The sequence below is a fragment of the Danio rerio genome, chromosome 5, assembly GCF_049306965.1.
Source record: "Danio rerio strain Tuebingen ecotype United States chromosome 5, GRCz12tu, whole genome shotgun sequence".
NCBI lineage: Eukaryota > Metazoa > Chordata > Actinopteri > Cypriniformes > Danionidae > Danio > Danio rerio.
The window spans coordinates 14,055,606-14,078,392 of NC_133180.1; the positions used below are offsets into that span (position 1 = coordinate 14,055,606).

At 35.3% G+C, this 22,787-nt stretch overlaps 2 protein-coding genes across 5 annotated transcripts in view; both read left to right on the plus strand.

The window, feature by feature from the left end:
• Window positions 1–22,787, plus strand: part of ccl19a.1 (chemokine (C-C motif) ligand 19a, tandem duplicate 1) — a 37,587-nt gene that overhangs the window by 1,527 nt on the left and 13,273 nt on the right. For 3 of the 4 annotated variants that reach the window (XM_073951081.1, XM_005165054.3, XM_073951083.1), the window contains one exon: window positions 2,459–2,586. Coding sequence is in view for 1 of the 4 variants with exons in the window: in XM_073951083.1 (XP_073807184.1) it covers window positions 2,459–2,586 (128 nt within the window). In the remaining 3 variants the exon portion in view is untranslated. Of the gene's footprint in view, window positions 1–2,344; window positions 2,587–22,787 lie in introns of all 4 variants that reach the window. The other variant, XM_073951082.1, reaches the window with a different exon arrangement.
• Window positions 16,680–19,527, plus strand: ccl19a.2 (chemokine (C-C motif) ligand 19a, tandem duplicate 2). The gene is given in 4 exon segments (NM_001136248.2): window positions 16,680–16,796; window positions 16,942–17,062; window positions 18,982–19,094; window positions 19,268–19,527. Coding segments are annotated over 3 exon segments (324 nt in total). The 5' UTR covers window positions 16,680–16,702; the 3' UTR covers window positions 19,091–19,094; window positions 19,268–19,527.

Below are 22,787 nucleotides of genomic sequence, written 5' to 3' on the forward strand. Positions count from 1 at the left end.
AAAATATGTATAACGCAGCGGATGCCCTTTCAGCTGCAACCCATCACTGGGAAACTTCTATAGAATCTCATTCACACACATACACTACAGCCAATTTAGCTTACCCAATTCACCTATGGCGCATGTCTTTGGGTTTGTGGGGGAAACCGGAGCACTCGGAAGAAACACACAAGAACACTGGGAGAACATGCAAACTCCACATAGAAATGCCAACTGATCCAGCCGAGGCTCGAACTAGTGACCGTCTTGCTGTGAGGCAACAGCGCTACCCACTGAGCCACCTTAATGTCTTCTCACTGCATCTAAAACAGTGTGGAAAGAGGGGTTCAGTCATTCATATGCAGTTAAATGGATAACATGTAATATAACAATAAAAAAGCTTGTTTTATCTAAAGCAACACTCTATGTTAAACTCAATATTAAATCAAGGTTGTTTTGCAATCATACATTCATGTTTTCAAATGTCAAAGATGTGCCCTATTTTTAGGAGAGCTGCTAGAAATTTCTAATAGTATCTGGATGCAACCTTTATGATTGCATCTCTCAGTGATGCAATGTCAGACACAATGAACTCAATGGAGCTGGTGACGTAATTGTGAGGGGTAGGGTTAGGGGTGGGGTCAGGGGAGCCCATTAAAAAGCATTACATGCAACTCAGATTGCATCTGCACTAGGTCTGCATCCAGACTCCTCTTGAAATTAAAAGAAAATTTCAGTTTAGTACCCTTACTACTACGGTTGATACAAAATAAACAGATCTCTGGAAGCCAAAAAAGTGTGTGCACTCTTATAATCTTACTAATTCTGCCTATTTAATGTCAAGATTATCAGACATTTATTAAAATGTAATAAATCAGCCAGAATCAGGGACAATTGTCACTCTAAAGGACCCCCGGCCTCCACACCGTCGACCTCTGCAGACATCAGTCTGACAGCAGACAGGTTCAGGGATGTTTTATAGTTTTAGAATATTTTAAATACTGATGGTAAATAAATATCTGATTTCACACCCCATCATACGTCAGCACCATCGTTCACTTTCTGAGGAAACTATTTAAAATTTTTAGATACATTTTTTCTCTGAAGCAGCTTGCTTTAGCATGGCTTTTACAAATGTTTACAAAATGGCCATATATAAACTTTATGTTTTGATAGAAAAAATGCCTTAAAAGTCAAAACTGTCAGTTGTCGACATCGGGAGAGATTTCTCTTAAATCTAAATAATCTGCCAATGGCGTAAGTAAAATAAGTATAATCTTTTTTTGCATTTTGACATATTTTTGCTTATTCCATTGGCAGATTATTCAATTTGTTTTCAAGAAAAACACACTTAATCTTGGCATATTATTTCATAAAAAAAGACCATAATTTTTGCTTGTCTATAAAATGCTTCTTGATTTAAGAATTTTTTGATATTTGGACTAGAAACAAGATAAAAAATCTAAATAAGAAAATCCTTTTTTGCAGTGTAATTACTGTAAAACTAAATGCCTTTTCAAATCCAGAATTTTACTATCAGAACCTCATTAAATACTTATAAAATAAGTAAGAAAAACATTTTGCAACTGTACACAATTTGATATCTGTATGGTTAAGTCAATCAAGGTGCATGAGCTGAAGAGATGCAAAATGCATTTGTGTTGATTCTTGTGCATGCATGAGAATTTTTGGTTTTGTAAAAATCCACTCAATTTTGGCATATTCTTGATTTAAGAATGTTTACATATTTGGACTAGAAGCAATACAAAAAAAACATTTCTTGCAGTGTAGACATTTAGTTTTCAAAATAAAAATGTACCTTAAACTTTACAAAATGCTCAACTTTTAACTTGCAATTAAGTCAATCCCGATGCATGAGCTGAATGAGATGCAAAAGTCATTTGTGTTGGTTTGTGTGCATGTGAATTTGTGGTTTTGTCAAATTTACACTCAATTTTGCCATATTATTTTTAGATTTAAGAATCTTTTGATATTTGGACTTGAAACAAGACAAAAAAGCATTTTATGCTTTGTAGACATTTAGTTTTCAAAATAAAAATGTACCTTCAACTTTATAAAATGCTCAACTTTAAACTGTACACAATTTGATATGGTTAAGTCAAGCAAGATGCGAGAGCTGAATGAGCTGCAGAAGGCATGTGTTTTGGTTTTGGTTTTGTCAAAATCACAATCAATTTTGGCATATTATTTCTTGATTTCTGAAGTTTTATGTATTTGGATTAGAAACAAGACAAAAAAGCATTTTTGCAGTGTAGACATTTAGCTTTCAAAATGAAAATGTTCCTTGATCTTTACAAAATGCTCAACTTTAAACTTTACACAATTTAATATCTGTATGGTTTAGTCCATTAAGATACATGAGCTGAATGAGCTGCAAAAGGCATGTGTGTTAGTTTGTGTGCATGTGAATTTGTGGTTTTGTTTGTTCTCTAATTTGTTGATAATCTTTTCTTGTCAGATGAGCTCATACTACACCGCCAACATGCTTCCCAGACTGAGAACCGATAAAACAAAATTGGTCCTGCACGCTCCCATGGTTTGCTGGAAATTACAAGACCAGACTTGCTTCCCCTTCGGCAATTTCAGGTAACGATCAGTTTTTGCAGATGCGAAACATTAACTGTCTTATTTCTTCCTTTTGCTATATTTAGTGTACAAAAAGCTTGTGCAGTTTCACTTAATACATTAATCCATCATTATTTTTGCTACAACTGATGCATTATATTGTCAAGATGAGTCACTTCATTCAGATAATGAAGCATGTGACATATATAACAACAAGTGTCAAAGCATCTGTCTAAATATACAGGTGAGGCATTAAATCCAACATAACTTTCAAGAACAACAGATTTCTTTTTATTTCCTTACTGTTAAGACCTGCCTATGCAGTTTTGGACATGTAAATATAGGTCAGTTATTGCTTTAAATCTCCAAGATGAGCTTTAAAGCATGCCAGTTTGAGATCTATAGTATTTGTTACACCGATAGCAAAATTCATGTGGCTCAAATCCGGCCCACACCAAACACTTACATCTGGCCCACATGCTACATGTAATGATGGCACTTGGGCAGTACGCTCCTGTTTGCCAGATCTAGGCCACAATTAAGCCATAGCAATACCACATATTAGCCAAAATTCGACAAAATGAACCAGAACTGACCTTATTCTGGGCCACAGTTTGCTTTTTATTTTGGCCCAGATCCGGCCCACACAAGACACTTGCACCAGACCCACACAGCCAGAGCTTACAGCCCCGACTATTTGCCAAAAGTGACCCACATATGTCTTAAGATAACTGGGCTACATGTGCCATATTTTTTCTGGGCCACTTTAGGCTCACAGTCACATTAGCCAGAGCTTACTGTGCCAAATATTTGCCAAAAGTGGCCCACATATGTTTTAAAATAACTGGGCTGCATTTGCTATATTTTCTCTGGGCCACTATAGGCTCATAGCCATATTAGCCAGAGCTTACTGTGCCAAATATTTGCCAAAAGTGGCCCACATATGTTTTAAGATAACTGGGCTGCATTTGCTATATTTTCTCTGGGCCACTATAGGCTCACAGCCACATTAGTCAGAGCTTACTGTGTGGAATATTTGCCAAAAGTGGCCCACTTATGCCTTAAGATAACTGGGCCACATTTGTCACATCACATCTGGGCCACTTTATGCTCACAGCTACATTAGCCAAAGCTTACTGTGCCAAATATTTGCCAAAAGTGGCCCACATATGTCTTAAGATAACTGGGCCACATTTGTCACATCACATCTGGGCCACTTTAGGCTCACGGCCACATTAGCCAAAGCTTACTGTGCCAAATATTTGCCAAAAGTGGCCCACACATGTCTTAAGATAACTGGGCCACATTTGTCATATCACATCTGGGCCACTTTAGGCTCACAGCCATATTAGCCAGAGCTTACTTTGCCAAATATTTGCCAAAAGTGGCTCACATATGTTTTAAGATAACTGGGCCACATTTGTCATATCACATCTGGGCCACTTTAGGCTCACAGCCACATTAGTCAGAGCTACCTGTGCCAAATATTTGCCAAAAGTGGCCCACATATGTCTTAAGATAACTGGGCCACATTTGTCATATCACATCTGGGTCACTTTAGGCTCACAGCCACATTAGCCAGATCTTACTGTGCCAAATATTTGCCAAAGTGGCCCACATTTTCAATTCAATTCAATTCATCTTTATTTGAATTGCACTTTTACAATGTAGATTGTGTCAAAGCAGCTTCACATAGAAGATTATAGTTAATTGAAGCAGTTTAGTTCAGTTTTCAGAGTTTAAGTCCAGTTCAGTTTATATTAGCTCAGTTCAATTCAACGTGTTTCAATTTTCACTGCTGGGAGTCCAAACATTGAAGAGTCATCCATCGATGCGCAGCTCTACAAGTCCCGAACTATGCAAGCCAGTGGCAACAGTGGCGAGGAAAAAAAAACTTCACCAATAGACGAAAGTGAAGGAAAAAAAAAACTTTTGGAGAAACCTGGTTCAGTTTGCACGACCATTTTTCATAGCGAGAGCTTACTGTGCTAATTATTTGCCAAAATTGGCCCACATATGTCTTAAGATAACTGGGCCACATTTGCCAAATTTTCTCTGGTTCACTTTAGGCTCACAGCCACATTAGCCAGAGCTTACTGTGGCAAATATTTGCCAAAAGTGGCCCACATATGTTTAACATTAACTGGGCCACATTAGCACCTACACATGTGAGCCACTTTGGGTTTAGACCCAGATTACCCCTGAATGAATATGCCACATTTTTGCCAATTGTGGCCCACATTTGTCTTTTGGGCCAAATTGACTATTTTCCACATGTGCCACATCAGGTTCACATTCAGATTACATTTGCCATAAGTGCCAAATCTTTGCCTTAAATGGCCCATATATGAAATGGAATCTTTGGCCCCCTCTTGCAATTGTATAGGTGAGCCATGTCAGGCTCATGTTCATTTTGTCTGGGCTGAAAAAAGATCACCAGTGCCGCATAACTACCATAAGTGGCCCGTATTTGTAGTTATCTTGGTAATATATTCATATCCCTCCACATTCTGTTTTTTTTCACAATAAAATAATTAAAAATGAATGTTTCGTGCGGAAAGGTCAGCGCTTTCTCAGTGAGGAGTACTTCTTCTGTACCTTTGTGGTTTGAGAGTGCTCTTTGTTGGCATTATTGTGTTTGAGTTACTGGAATGTTTGCCCCTGCCTCCAACACTTCACAGCATCCAACACAGAGCTTCCTGTTGTATTCGCAACTGAGAAACTCTTGAGGGACTTTCCTCAGTGACACCACAAATCTAGTGTGTACTAAACTACAGCTGCTGGTCAACTATAATCCCAAGTTATGTGACTATGGCAGACATGCACATTGCAATATCGTTTCTGAAATGATATATTGTGCAGCTCTGCTTTTTTTATTTCAGCCCATATGTTATGCATCAGAATGTTGGGTGATGTTTTAGGAAATTGTTTTTTTTAACATTTGCTCTGAGATTTGTCTCTGAAAATAATAAGTTAAACATAACAAGATTATACATGTATTTACTGTGATTTCTGATCAATTTAAATATGATAAATGATGATAATAATCATTCTGATGATAATAATCAGAATTGTAATAAATAAATTACTTTATTGAGCATCAAAACTACTTATTGGAATGGTTTATGGAGGATCACGTGTCTTTGAAGAATGAAAAATGTAGCTTTAAATGAGGAATAAATTACATTCTTAATATTTATTCACATATAAAGCCAGTTATTCTATTTACGAATAACATTCATGACCGTTTAAATTTTTTACCGAATAAATGTGCAGATTAGACGTATTATATGAAAAATATTAAACTATAAACATACACTAACCGGCCACTTTATTAGGTACACCTTACTATTACGGGGTTGGACCCAATTTTGCCTTCTGAACTGTCTTAATCCTTCGTAGCATAGATTCAACAAGGTACTGGAAATATTCCTCAGAGATTTTGGTCCATATTGACCTGATAGTATCACACGGTTGCTGTAGATTTATCGGCTGCACACCCATGATGCCAATCTCCCGTTCCACCACATCCCTAAGGTGCTCTATTGGATTGAGAATTGATGACCTTGAGATGGTTGTGCGCGAAAATCCCAGTAGATCAAGTCACTTAAATCACCTTTCGTCCTCATTCTGATGGTCAGTTTGAACTGCAGCAGATCATCTTGACCATGTCTACATGCCTCAATGCATTGAGTAGCTGCCATGGGATTTTCTGATTAGAAATTTGCGATAACGAGCAGTTGGACAGGTGTACCTAATAAAGTGGCCGGTGAGTGTATAACTTCAGTGCACAAGATATTTAATTCAGTTCCTGTAAATATTTTTAGAACTCAAAAATAAAAATAATTTTGGATGATGTTTTAGGAAAGTCACATATTTCTCTGAGATGTGTCTCTGATTGCGCTGGTTTTGTTTTTGCACGGCACACAACATGCTGATAAGAAATCAAAACATGTTATGCGTTGGAAAGAGTTCAACTTGTCTACTTTTCCAGGTAGAATAACAGAAATGAAGGTGCTTAAAATTTGCAGCTTTCAGAAACTTGAGCAGAAAGGATTTCTGTATAAACAGTTTGTGCGTAAAACCTTTTTGATCTAAGCATCATGTTTCCATATTTGTTCTGCTTGTGTTTCACAAACTGGCCCCTGTGTAAATCTCATGTTAGTTTGTTTTTTTGTTTTTTTTGTTGCAGAATGCATTTAATCAGAATAACAGCATTGTGCTGTTTAATGTGCTTTGAAATTAATATAATTTTGTTGGGAGAAAAAAAGCTATTTTATATGCAAATTTTGAAATGTCGCATTAAATGCTTAATGGAAATGACAAGATGTGCTTACATTTTCAAAATGCACTTAAAAAAACACAGCATGTTCATTACATTTTGTCTTCGTCTTCTGAGACGCAAGTAGTTTATGATATACAAAGAAAGGCCCACATTGCCTTCTCCTTACTTAAAGGACAAATTTTACTTTCTTTTACATTTAAGTAATATTTGCCACCAGTTAATCAGGAAATGACAACTTAATGTGATAATCCAGTTTTGCACGTTTAATTAACATCTTTGGCTAAAAAGATAGTAAGATTACATAAGAATTAGCCATTTTGTATATAAACATGTTTTGGAGATCCACAAACCCAGAAAGCATCTTTTAATTACTTATTATAATTATATTTAATTACTAATTATAAAGAAATCATCTTTCATTTTAAAGACGTCTAATAGACATTCAATCATAAATCTTGGCTAAAAGAAGGTTACATTTGGTCTAAAAATCTAGACTCAAGTAATTTATGATATCTAAAAGAAGTCCACATTGGCTAACGCACCCATTTTTCTTTTATTTTTGATATTTGCCGCTATTTTTTTCTCTTTTTTCTCTGGAAACGCTGCTTTATTCGCAAATGTTTTGGGATTTTTCCAGTTTGCAGATAGGTTTATTTCACATCTTTGTTTAAAATCATAGTAAGTCTACATATGATTTATATAAACACATTTTTGGAGATGCACAAACTCAGAAAACCTGTTTTTTTTAACATTTAAAATACGTCTAATAGACATCAAAACATACATCTTGGCTAAAACAAGACTAAATTTGGTCTGAAAATCTAGTAGAAATCTGTTATATTTTACAATAAAGGCCCACATTGGCTTCTCCTAATGCAGCAATTTTTCTTCTTTTATTTTTTTGATAATTGCTGCCAGTTTATCAGGAAGTGAGGATTTTGTTCTCTTTGACTCATTGGATGGAAACGCTGCTAAATTCGCAAATGCTGTATGCAATAATCAAGTTTTGCACATTGGCTTCATTTGCATATTTGGACCAAATTATAGCTTTTTTATAAAAAACCTGTTTTTGGAGATGCACAAACCCAGAAAGCCTTTTTTTTTTTTTTTTTTTTTTTTTTTTACATTTAAAAGACGTTGTATAGACATCCAAGCATAGATCTTGGCTAAAACTGTCATAAATTTGTTCTGAAAATGTAATAGATGTAACTAATTTATGATATTCAAAAAAAAGTCCACACTATCTTCTCCTAATGCAGAGATTTTTCTTTTCTTTTTGATATTTGCTGCCAGTTTATCAGGAAGTGATGATTTTGTTCTCTTTGACTCATTGGTTGGAAATGCTGCTTTATTTGCTAATGCTTTATGCAATAATCAAGTTTTGCACATAGGTTTCATTTGCATCTTTGTCTAAAAACATGTAAGCCTACATATGAATGAGCTTTTTCTTTATATACAAACACATTTTTGGAAATGCACAAACCCAGCAAGCATTTTTTTTTTTACATTTAAAATACGTCTAATAGACATCCAAACATAGGTCTTGGCTAAAACAAGACTAAATTTGGTCTGAAAATCTAGTAGAAATTTATGATATACTGTACAAAAAAGGCCCACATTGGCTTCTCCTATAATGCAGCAATTTTTCTTCTTTTATTTTTTGATATTTGCTGCCAGTTTATCAGGAAGTGATGATTTTGTTATCTTAGACTCATTGGATGGAAACGCTGCTTTATTTGCAAATGCTTTATGCAATAATGAAGCTTTGCATATAGGTTTAATTTGCATCTTTGGATCAAATCATAGTAAGCCTACATATGAATTAGCTATTTTATATATAAACCTGTTTTTGGAGATGCACAAACCCAGAAAGCCCTTTTTTTTTTTTTACATTTAAAAGACTTTTAATAAACATCCAAACATAGATCTTGGCAAAACAAGGCTAAATTTGGTCTGAAAATCTAATAGAAGTAAGTAATTTATGATATCCAAAAAAAAAGTCCACATTGGCTTCTCCAGCAATCTTTTTTTATTTTTGATATTTGCCACACGTTTCTCAGGAAGTAATTATTTGGTTCTCTTTGACTCATTGGATGGAAACTCTCTTTTATTTCCAAATGCTTTATGCAATAATCCAGTTTTGCACATAGGTTTATTATGCATTTGTAATTTATGATAAACAAAAAGTCCACATTGGCTTCTCCTAACGCAGTGATTTTTCTTTCTCTTCAAGGTTTTTGGAGACGCATTAATCCAGAAAGCATTTTCTACATTTAAAAGGCGTCTAATAGACATCAAATCATAGATCTTGGCTAAAACAAGGCTAAATTGGGTCTGGAAATCTAACAGATGTCTAACAGTAGTCCAGAAATCGACAACAGTCTATATGTGAAGTTTTTCTACTCTATTTGATGACTATAATCTATTTTTGGACTGTTGTTAGATGTCTATTAGATCTTCAGCCCTATCGATGTCCGTATGTTTATTAGACTTATTTTAACCATAAAATTGCTTGGTGTGAAGGAAAGGTAACGGTTCAGATCTTTTCATTGGCATTTAACTCAATAAAACATCCATTTCTAAAAGATTTAAAAGGAAGAAGAAACTAATTGTTGATAAAGAATATTTTTTATTAAAAAATAAAAGGAAGTCGTCGTATTGCATAGGTTATATGTGAAGATATGTAAAAAATATGGGGGTCTTTAAACGGTGTACCCCTGCAATCTTTTATTAGGGATATGCAGAAATAAAACATCATAGTTTTATTTGATTCCAATTAGTGTCAATGTGGCGCTGGAATTACTGGAATAGACTGTTGGTTTTGGAAAGCTAAAGCACATGGCTTGTTAAAACGTGATGCTATGCCAAGTTATGCATTTTAAAAAGCGAAACTTGAGTTCTGCATAAAAGTTTGGAGGGATGTGCTTGTGAAAATCTTGAAACTGAAAATCTTTTCCGTTAGCAGTTCAGCTAAGGTTAGTGTTGTGTTGGAGGGCGGGGGGTACGTATTCCCACACACACATTTGTCCTTGTCTTTTAACTATAGTGATGCTGCTGGCAGTGAAATAGCTGCTTCACGGAAAGGCACACACACCCTCAGATCACTGCCAAGCTCTCGGATATCAAAAGGCATTCAAGCTATTCATTATTAAGTTGACAATGACTTGTTTTGATCTCTTCAAACAAACTTCTGTTCAGCATGAAGGTGCTTTATATTTCTGGCTCCACTAAAAAAAGCATTGATAAATTCGATTCCAAGAAAAGTAAATACACCCATTAGTTTTAAGGGGATTTGAACTAAGTTTGCTTTAGCACAGTTTAAGTGCATTTACACTATACCTGTCAACGTTTTGGAAACATTTATATTTGTAATGTTTTGAAAGATTTATCTTGTTCTCACTCATTCTGCATTTATTTTGATCACTAAGGCAATACAGCAGTGATGGTGTTTAATGTAATTTAAATTTACAGTAACTTCACTACTATTTGAAACCTCAGAAATCATTTTGCACCTCTGTTATCATTATTTATTTAATATACATTATTGTTTAATTCCGGTTTATTTGTATAGCACTTTTTACATTGATTGTTGTTTCAATGCAGCTTTACAAAAGGGGCACATTATTGCATTACAATTAAATTAAGTTAAAGTTACAATCAAATATAAGAAATTAAATACAGGCAAAGTTAACCTGCAATTTTATAGCATATAGGTGATGTCTATGTGTACACGTTTAATCAAGTGTATTTGTGTACCAGATAAACTCCGCGGACCCGGTACCTACACTGCGTCATTGACTTTCGCTTTAAGATTTAAAGGGCTAGCATTGCACCAGATCCCCTTAAGTGGTTTCGTTTGAAAGTTTAGAATCTATATTTTATGCACATATGGATCACTTTGGTTTTTATTCTACTCTACAAACGTTATTTACACTTGAATACACTGGATTTTGGATACCCGAGCTGGATATTGAACATTGGTTCATTTTCATATTTTTCACATGACACGTATACAAGTTATAGGTCAAATGAAAGCTGTTGCCGGTGCTTATACGGTTCTAGCATTCTTTTTTCTGAATTATATTCACATGTCAAACAGTTGTCGAATGAATCAAGGTGTTTCCATTGCACAGAAGTGAAAACAATACATTTATGATCAATAAGCAGCCCCAGATAGCACAGACAGCTGTCATCTCTTACCTTATGCTGTGCGCTACAGGGCCATTCTCCTCTGGTTTTGAGGTGATGTGCATAAGTAATCCTTTTATACAGGGCTGGACTGGGGCAAAAAAACGGCCCTGGCATTTTGGGCCAGAGCGGCCCACTACATTCAATCAAAATGCTATCTATCTATGCACGTCCAATTTTTTTATCAACTCATATTTTATAAAACACAAAAGCCATATATATGAAATAAATAAATACAAACTTTAATCTCAATTTAATTTCTGTATACTGTCCATAAAGATATTTGTTGAGTTCTAAAAAATACACTATTCATTCATTTATTTTTCTTCGCATAAGTCCCTTATTTATCAAGGGTTGCTGCAGTGGAATGAACTGCCAACTATTCCAGCATGTTTTATGCAGCAGATGCCTTTCCAGCCACAACCCAATATTGGAAATCACCCATACAAACTCATTCACACACTCATACACTACAGCCAATTTAGCTCATTCAATACACTATTCACTCAGCCTATATTCAATAAAAAACATAACAAAAACTGCCTGCTAATGCATGGGTAAATCTTCAAAGGGAACAGTGTACTTTATAACCTCATTCACCTCAAATTTGTTTCATTTTGATATTATGATTAACAGACACCAAACAGCCTCGTGTAGCTATATATTTATATGAGCATCATCTTCACTCTGCATATTTAAAACAAAACAGGGCTTAAATATAACTGCCTCCTTTCATTTTCTTTGAAAAGAACAAACTTTACCCCGTCTCTTTTGCAGAATATCAGTTTTAGTAATCAATAATGGCCATTATAACAGTATAACAAACAATAAATTTATATGATAAAGGTAAGCAATCAGTCAATGTGCAGAATCAGTGTACGTGGTTACATAAATTAATATATTAGCTTATCTTTGCACTCAGCCAAAACAACAAGATGAATTCAATATCACGTTTAACAACTATAGTGAGATCAGATCCAGCAGATGAACTGTCTGACATGCACTATACTCTCACCTGGGGTTTATGCTCACCCGCCAGCTCTTGTCAGAGAGTGTGTGGTCACGTGATTTGCGTTTTTAGCCGTGTACTAGAATGAAAGGAGAACTTCTCAGAACCGCTAAATGAAACGGCGGTGTATTTCCCACGATTTCTCTGCGCCTCCCTTGCGTTTCTTCTCTCTGACTCTCGACTATTTTGACAAATACACACAGACGACGCACGCTCACGCGGAGTCCAAAATAGGAGTTTGTGATTGGGCCAGCCCAATGTCAATAAAGAAAAGAGCCAATGGGCTGCAGTGTCACATGGGCCGGCCCGGTCTGTCTGTCCGGGAAAAAAGCATCTACTTTTAGAGAGTCACAGATCACAGGAGCGTCAATTAATAAGGCAGAAAAAAGCGATAGGCTGCTAAGCCTTTTATGGGCCGATCAGATCATAAGACGATGATCAGCCCGGCCCAAAAAGTACGTCGGCCCACCGGGAAAGTGCCTGGTCCGCCAGATGGCCAGTCCGCCCCTGCATGTCTGACGTGTTCCAAACACAGTGAATTATGTTTGATCAAACAAAAGAATAGTGAAATATGAAAACAATGATCGGTCCCTGTGGCTTTACAGCACCTCTCATCAGTTGAAATACAATAACTTTTGCATAGTTTATGGTTGAGACATTTTTCTTTTTTCCTATGATTAAAAACATGTGCAGGAACCACCAAAATTTATAACAGCATGCTAGACCACACAGAAAAAGGTATACTTTCAAATTTGAGTTGATAAAAAAATACAAAAAGCTTTTTTTGGTGTTTATTATAACACAGACAACATATACACTTATTTTAAACACTTTCAATACTGTTTTATGAAAATTTAAAGGGTTATCTTTAAAATGGGGTATATGCCGAAGCATGCTAATAGGACTTTTATTTTGCCATTAACCTGGGTTAAGCGCTTCCGGCGAATTGATTGCCAATGCAAAATCCGGTGCGTTTAAGGTCTGTTTTCTTTAAAAATCTCCACTAGCTGAGTGATATCCGATTTAAAGTGCGTCTCAGATTGTACAAGAAGCACTGCATTAAATTACATCTCCCCCGCCATATCTTTATTATATGAGCATTTATTTTACCCCAGTATATTCAATGGAGCTTCTGCGTTAGCCTGCCGATTCTGACCGGCGCATGCGAGTAAACAGCTTTTTGTCTCGTTTTACGCTTGATTAACTAAATAAATGCTAAAGTTTATTTAACTGAATGTATTTTAATGACATTACAACATCGATGCTGTATAAGGAACCGTATAAAATGAGAAAATGGTCACAATAACAGGTCACCGGAAGTGTATCAGCATGAGAACAGCACTAGCTCGGCATATACCCTATGATACCAAATTTTTGCATTTACACCTCTGCATGTGGATTTGGGAAGCTTTTAAATTTGGGTAGCCAAAATCCTGGCGGAAATCCCAAAATAGCACAGGAGTTTAAGAGGTAAGTTGTGTTGCGTTGTGTTGTGTTGTCCTCAAAGTCCTCTATGGTTGGCATCATCTCTTCGTATGTGTTGTCTTTGAGATCCTCAACGGTTAGCATCTTCTCTTCACAGATCTTGGATCGCATCAATGGCGCTGCACAATCTCTAGAAGCCTCGGGATGAGTATCCCCAAGTAGAGAACCCAGAAAATAATTAGCTTAGCTGGTGTTCATAGTTTATTTGAACAAGAGATATTAAATATCAATGCAAAAATCAAGTGCTATAAATGAAACTAGCATAGAAACAAACATGTAAAGCATATAAGTATTTCTAATGAAATGGCTAGTGCATTAATACAGCAGTGTATCCTACAGGGGGCTTGTCAAGCCCACTCACCTGCATGTAGTACACTCATGCATCATACCATTACGTGATGCATTGTGTGTATGCTTTACTTAAAAGTTAGGTCTTTAATCTAGTTTTGAACTGAGAGAGTGTGTCTGAGCCTTGAATATTATCAAAAAAGCTATTCCAGAGTTTAGGAGCCATACATTAGAAGGCTCAACCTCCTTTAGTAGACTTTTGCTATTCTGGGTAAGGGAAAGCAGGAAACAATGCAACACTTTATGGTTTTGGCCAAATAATGAACAAATTAATGGGGTTAGACAAACCATTTTTTTTTTTACCAACAACAAACAAGTTGTAACAAACAGAGAGTTAGTTGTAACACACGCTTGAAAAGCTAGATTTCACACAATTAGTTTAAATCCAGTTTACTTTAAATAGTAGCTATATTTCCTCACTACTTAACTAATTTATTTTTTATTCTACATAGCACAGTATGTTTATTTATTTATTTATTGGATAAACACATTTGGATTTATTTACATTATTATCCATTATTATACCATGCATTTATTTGTACTATTAACAATAAAATATATATATTTTTGTCTATTAAAAAAACATTTTATTTAAAAAGTTTTCAACATTACACTTAAAATTAAAAAGTTATTTTGTTGTTTTAATTAGTGTCCAACAGTGTGTGGCTTATTTGTTACACCCTGTTACAACTAGCCCCTCTGTGTTGTGTTTTCCTCAAAACTGTCTAACAGTCACCATGTGTTTTACATCTTTCAAAATGGTTCCATCTTTTAGCCTAGAAGACGGTAATCACAACAATATAAGATGTTAGGTTCATACTTTCACTGAATTTTTAAAATAAAAAAATATCGAGTATAATAAAAAATACCTTTATGCTGCCAAAATGGTTTCTCCTGTGTTTCTCATCCAAATTTCGCTGAACTTTTTTAATAATTTGCAGGAAGACGTCTGCCGACACTGTGGTGAAAACCTCAGAAGCATGCCCTGGCTAACCTTGAGCAAATACCTTAAAACTCTGTTACATTCTACCCCACATTACTTTGTGTCCTGCGCTCCCATATTACCAGAAGCCCTGTAATTTGCGATCTTAAAGAGCGGGTTGGATTATAGTGTCATTACTAGTGCTTAATTTTTTTTTTTTTTTACTATTAACAAAAACAAAAACATTTTTGTTCTGCTTTAGATTCTTTCGAGAAAAAATAATTTATTTAGCTGAAAACTACATCATTTAGTTTAGATTTTTTTGCAACATTATAAATGTCCTCACTGGTATTTTTGGTCCATATAAATATGATAAACAAATAACATTTAAAATATAATAAAATAAAATAATTACTCTGATGATAAAAATTTGACTTGTAATAATTCAACTATACAATAATTTTCTTGAGTATCAAAACAGCTTATTAGACTGATTTATAAAAGATCATGTGACATCGAAAACTTTAAATCAGGAATAAATTACATTTTAAATGCATTTACATAGAAAAACCAGATATTCCAAATGTAAAAACTTTCACAACATTACTTTTAAAATGATTTTGTACTAAATAAATGCACAGATGAGTCTTATTATTATATAAAAAAATATATCTAAATATATTTAAACAATAAATATTATATTAATAATCTTAATTAATAAAAATTATTTAAAAACAAAATAAAAAAACTTTTTACTACAATGCCCAAGCTATTTAATCCAGTTTGTTTATTTTTTAACATAATATAATATAATATAATATAATATAATATAATATAATATAATATAATATAATATAACATAATATAATATAATATAATATAATATAATATAATATAATATAATATAATATAATATAATATAGGGTGATGCGGTAGCGCTGTCGCCCTACAGCAAGAAGGACACTGGTTCTAGCCTCAGCTGCGCCAGTTGGCATTTCTGTGTGGAGTTTGTATGCTCTCCCTTTGTTTGCGTGGGTTTCCTCCGGGTGCTCCGGTTTCCCCCACAGTCCAAAGACATGCAGTATAAGTGAATTAGGTAAACAAAATTGACCATAGTGTATGAGTGTGTGAGTGTGAATAAGTGTATGGGTGTTTCCCAGTGCTGGGCTGCAACTTGAAGGGCATCCGCTGCATAAAACATATGCTGGAATAGTTGGTGGTTCATTCCTCTATGGCAACCCCTGGTAAATAACCGACTAAGCCCAAGTAAAATGAATAATATAATATAATATAATATAATATAATATAATATAATATAATATAATATAATATAATATAATATAATATAATATAATATAATATAATATAATACACACTTATACATTTCAAATAAGGCTGTTTTTACACCAATTTCCAGTTCACTCACAGAGTTATTCAGTAGAAAAGCATGCAAAAAAAGAGATGTTTTCTCAGAGCTTTGGACTGCACACAGAGTCTAAACTGACAATATCCAGCTGCAGAAATCAGATAAAATTATCGTGCACAGTTTCTTCAAAGAAAAAATAAGTTGTGAGCAGTAAACATTATGCAACCCTGTTTATAAAACCCCCCCAATGAGTTCAGTTGAGCATTATTAGTGTCTGTCAGTGTTTATGAGCCTCTCAATTACCGATCAGGTCATGCACTCCTGCAGACAAATTCTACGGGAATACAGAAGGAAAAAAAAAAAAAAAAACAGCAAAAGAATGTGGGAATGGCAGAGAAATGAAACGGATGCATTTACCAGATAAGGGTGGAGTATATTCCGTAAATCATGCATGAAAGTGAAAGTTACCTGACTTTTTTTTGCATATAAGCACCTGCACTTGATACCTGCATTGCACACCTGCACAATCATCTGATGCTTTTGAGAAGAACAAACACAAAGACAACAATGCAGACTTCAACCTTAACTCTCCTGCTCATCGCTGCGGTTTTCTGCATCAACACTGAAGGTAAGAACGAAACAGAAAAGACATGCAATTTCCCGTAAAAGCTTTCCGGGAGCTGGCTAAATTTTGTTCTTGCATGGGGTCAGATGCATATAGAGAGGAGGAATTTCCGCTGTCAGCCGTAACTAATGCATGCTTTCACTTTCAGCATTTCCAGACACAGCTGTCGATTGCTGCTTGACCACCAAGGACACTCGTATCCCTCTGCAGATTGTTGCGTCCTACTTTCATCAAACCACAGAAAGTGGATGCCCCATTGCAGCTACTGTGTAAGTAGTAGATGATTGGCTTCATTGATTTCTCTACACTGAAGTAAATAATTCAAATAAAGAGTTCTGCAGACGTGCAATAGAAGAGCCTTCAGTAAACAGTACTTAATAGGGAAGAGTTCACTCACAAATGAACTTTCTGAGTTTCTTTCTTCTGTTAAACTCAAAAGAGGATATTTTGAAGAATGTTGGATTTCCGTAGTAGTCAAAAATTTTCCTATGATAGTCAATGGATAAAAGCAGCATTGTTTGATATTTAAAACATAGTATAGTTCACTTAAAAATTACATTCTGTCATCATTTATTCACATTGTTGAGTTTCTTTCTTCTGTTGAACACAAACGAGGATGTTTTGAAGAATGTTGGACTTCCATAGTAGGAAAAAGAGTTACTATGAAAGTCAATGGGTTGAAAGCAACCAGCACTCCTCAAATTATAAAAGGGATAGTTCACTCAAAAATTAACATTCTGTCATCATTTAATCACCTCGTTGAGTTTATTCTGTTGAGCTCAAAAGATATTTTGAAGAATGTTCGACTTCTGTAGTTACTATGGAAGTCAGTGGGTGAAAGCAGCCAACATTCTTCGAAATATCTTCTTTTGCTTTCAACAGAGGAAAGAAGTTCATCAAGGTTTATAAATGGTGAAAGAATGTTCGTTTTTGGGTGAACTATGCCTTTTTTATATTTTGAGGAATGCTGGTTGCTTTCACCCATTGACTTCCATAGTAAGATTTTTGACTACTGCAGAGGTCCAACATTCTTCAAAATATCCTCAATTGAGTTCAAAAGAAGAAAGTTACTCAACGAGGTTTATAAATGATGATAGAATGTCATTTTTAGGTGAACTGTACCTTTATATTACGAAGAATGCTGGCTGCTTTCACCTATTGAAATCCATAGTAACATTTTTCTTCTACTACAAAAGTCCAACATTTTTCAAAATATCCTCTTTTGAGTTCAACAAAAGAAAAAAGAAAAAAAAGTTTAAAAACACACGAGGGAGAGTAAATAAGGAGATCATTTTCAGTTTTTGGGTGAACTATTCCTGCAAGGCACTGTAGACAAAAGCACAATTTTCATGCACCTGTCAGTTCTGATATTTAATTGTGTGTTTTTTGTGTAATATAAAGAAAATGTCGAGATTTCAAATACAAAATGAGTCAAAACCTTCACTTCAGCATACAGTATCTTTCAGTTTCTTTACAAACTTCTGGAAAGTTCTCTGAAGTGTCTTACAGTAATTATGTTCACATTTACCTAATTATATATAACATTTAAAAGACTTCAGGTTATAATTTTATTTCTGGCTGTTTGTAGGATTTTATTTGAATTATGGAATGATAAAAGATGATTTTGGAGATCGCTTTTTATTTTTATTTTTCCATTATTGAAAAAAAAATGTGAATAGCCATGAATAAATTCAAATTTTAAGTTAAATAAAATGTTGTATGTGTGTAAATAATCAGGAACATATAATGTATTTATATTTAAAACAAAAAACTTTCACTAATGTGACAAAAATTAGAATTAAACAAGAATTTTGTACCTGATTTGATCACAGAAATGTTTCAAAAGTAGCACATTTATGTAAAAAGTGCATTTATTTTTGCATATTTAACATAACATTTTACAAAATGCTATTCTTAAAGGGAAAGTTCACCCAAAACATTTGGATGCATCATCATTTACTCACTCTTGTGTGGTTTTTAATCATTTCTGATTTAGTAAATTATTAACGTCTTTTTATGTTGAACACAAATGAAGATATTTGAAGAATTGCTTTCACCAATTGACTTTCATTTTAAAGAAAAGGTGCCAGATTTTTAACTTTTGGGTTTATAGAAGCACAGGAACCAACAGAACACTTTATATCCAGCAGTAAAGGATTACATTCATTTATACTGTATGTTCCCACAGATTCATCACCAAAAAGGACAAGAAACTCTGCGCCCCACCAGAGAAAAACATCTGGATTTCCAGGATCATCTCACACCTGGAGAAGAAGCAGAGAAAAGCACTTCAGTAGGAAGGTGAGGTATTAAAAATAACCTCTTGCTTCCGCTCTGAAAGTTTTGTGACACCTCAGACACCTTTATTTGAAAGGCTGAATCAGACCTTTAGCAGAAGTTCTTCTTCCTGGAATCATTGTCTGTCCCCTGATAAGAATAATGTAATCTAGTTTCGTTTTTCTGCTGTTTTTCAGACGAGAAGTGAACAAGATGACCCCGCAGCTGCACTTAACAAACAGGAAGCGATGGCTCTTTATCATCCACGTTATGAACCATTACAGGCAGATATGCTATTTGAGTAGTGTGATATGCTTTTTATTACTTGTCGTACTGTGTCAATTTTGAGTCTTATACATTTGCATGATTATTCCTATAAGCTTGTGTTATTATGACTGATGCTTTGTGTGTTTTTTTTTACTAAGAATGATTTTTTAAATAAATAAATGTTTGTAAATCTCTTGTAAATCTCAATTATTTTCAATAAAAGCACCTCACAGTTATGTGTTTTATTAAATGTTGAGGGATAAAGAAAGCAAACCAAAAATGAGGGCAAGAATCTTGGTGTTATTCTGGAGTCAGATCTGAGTTTCAATAGTCACATCAAGCTAGCAACTAAATCAGATGTCAAACACATTGCAAGAGTTAGATGCTTTGTTTCCAGTGAGGAATTAGAGAAACTTGCTCATGCTTTAATCACCAGCAGAGTGGATTACTGTAAATGACTCCTCACTGGCCTTTTAAAGGTATGAAACGCAAGATAAATATAAAGGTATAAAATAGGTATAAATTTAGGCTTTAGGTATAAAATAGGTATAAATTTAGGTATACTGTAGATCACTGTAATGTGGTGATGTCATTAGCCCATGAACATTTCCAGTTGTCAAACTATTTCATATCTGTAACAAGAGGCGATTCAATCATAACTTGATGTTATAACAGCTATCATAGCATTATTTATCAATATGTGGAACTTTTAAGACTCTCAGAAGCTATGGAAATTTTAAATGTAAAACAGGAAGTTCGTCAGGATTATTTTATCTTTTAAAATGGTCTATAAAAGGTGTACATTTAAAGGTATATAAACATTCTACCATTGTATACTCACCCTTTACTTGTTTCAAACATAAGGACGTAACGATTCATCGTGAGCTAGTTGAAAATTGATTAAAATATGTGACGATTCAAATCATGAAAAAAATATGTTGAACGAATCGCAATACATTTTTTGAACAAAGGGAGCGCTGTGTTTACAGGTGCAAACTCGCTTTACCTGCACATCAGTAACGAGCAAAGAGTAAAATGACAACAGTGAGGTGTGCCAGACAAATCACAAACTGTGTACAAAAAGACGTTTACTTACACTAACAGACCAATGAATATAATGCACATAAACTGTCAGCACAGTGAAAAAATACTGTCACAGACGTCTATATGAAAAAAAAAGCTATTAAGCCAAACCACGTGGACCAGGGGCCTCATGTACAAAGACTTGCGTTGAATTAATGCTACAACATTGCTTACGGACAAAGCTGTAAATGTGTGTACGCAGTAAAAAAAAGCAAATGTAGCCAATGAAACACTGCGTATGCGGAATCCCACGCATATTATCTTCGTACATCCGAATAAACATGAAACTGAGCGCACGTGCACGAGCGCAAAACCCCTCCCTGCTTCCTCCCCCGTATAAATATGGTAATGAATTCACTTTGGCAAAACCAAACGATAAAGCAATGGCAAAAGCAAGCAAGAAGAGAAACTTCACAGAATGGGAGTTGGAGGTGCTGCTATCAGAGGTAGACTGGAGAAAAACTGCGTTATTTGCAAGTTTGTTCTCCGGAATTAATAACAAAAGAAAAAAATACAGTGGGAGAGTTTAGCTGACTCGGTTAACGCAGTGGGGTCTGAACATCACACTGTGAGTTAATTAAAAAAGAAATTGGTTTAATTTAAAGGTGCAGGTTAGAAGTAGAACAGCGGCGCACTGTTATAGTGTGGACCGAACAGGCGGGGGAACAGGGGATGCTGAACTAACACCCTTTGTGGAGAGAGTTGCTTCAATTGTGAGCGACACTTTACTGTCTGGAGTAGTATCTGTGTGTGGGAGACACAGATGTATAATTAGAGGAACACTTTGTTAGGGCGGTATAGCAACACCCCTCCGCTCTTATCAAGGCAGCGCCACTGGCATTTCAGCTGCCCTATCGCCCGCTCTGGAACTGAGGTTGCTGGAACTAGGTTGCTGTTGGAAGTGGTGTTAGTGAGGCCAGCAGGGGGCGCTCAACCTGTGGTCTGCGTGAGTCCTAATGCCCCAGTAAAAGTGAAGGGGACACTACACTGTCAGTGGGCGCCCTCTTTCGGATGAGACGTTAAACCGAGGTCCTGACTCTCTGTGGTCATTAAAAATCCCATGGCACTTCTCGTGAAAGAGCAGAGGTGTAACCCCGTTGTCCTGGCCAAAGTCTCTCTATCAGCCCTTAATCATGGCCTCCCAATCCTCCCGATCCACTGAATTGGCTCTATTATTGACTCTCCACTCCACCAATAGCTGGCGTGTGGTGAGCGCACTAGCACCGTTGTCCTGTGGCAGCCGAAACTGACTGAGAGCGAAAATGGAATAATATCTTTAAATACATAACTCACCAAGTAGCCACCCATCGTGCACCCTACCACCTTGGAGCCTCGTAGCTGTCTCTTTTTCCAAATTTCGACCCAACTCAGCACAGAACTCCAATAGGATAGCTCTTGGAAATCTGAAACAGCTAATTAGCCAGTGGGTTATCGTGGGCCAGAAAATAACTGTGATCCCTAAAAAACGCGTTCCCTTCGGATTCGACTATTGACAATGTCAATATAATAAGGCCAACACTGCCTTTGCCATAGAGTAAAGATTATATACATTTGCAAATGCTTTTATATGTTCTGAATCACATAATTGATTAAAAATATTGTTAATTAATCTATTTTATCAATTATAAATGAATAGCAATGTTTTTCACGTGTTGGTGCGATACTTTGTAGTGTGCAATTTAACATAATTGCCTCTAGGAGTCGCCAATGGAAATAAAACAAACACACAAAAGAAATACACATACGCCAGACATGAAGTTGGCGCGGACCAACGCACATTCTCAAGTTAATTTCATCATTAGTAAATCCAAACGTGATATTGAAAACTGGCGCACGCAGCGTTGATACATGAGGCCTCTGATGGTTTGCAGCTCCGCTTGCTCTGAGTGCTATGGTAATTACATGGTGCATCAGTGTTTTCATAGCGAAAGTCTAAAGATGTTTTTCAGATTGAAAGAGAAAGTTGTTCTGATACAGAAGCAGGTATTAGACTGTTTTTACCCTCTCCTTTTCAAATGAGTTTATGCATAAATAATTAGTAATAATTTGCTTAGTTATGAATATTTAAAAATGTTCAAGATTATCTTTCTTGAAGTGTATCACACTGATACTTATACTAATTAATTGTGCAAGGAATATTAATTGTTCACCTAATCATCTTCAACCCCTGTCTCTATCGCTATGTCTACTATATAATTACTAATTTTATAATCTGTATTTTTTTATTGACCACCTCTGTCTGGTTTAGGAAAGGCTTTCCTCTTCATACCAGCCATCTCAGTCCCCAGTGAAAGAGTTTTTTCATGAGCTGGGGACATTGTAAATGTGCAAAGACCTCAGCTTATGCCAGAAAACATAGATATGCTG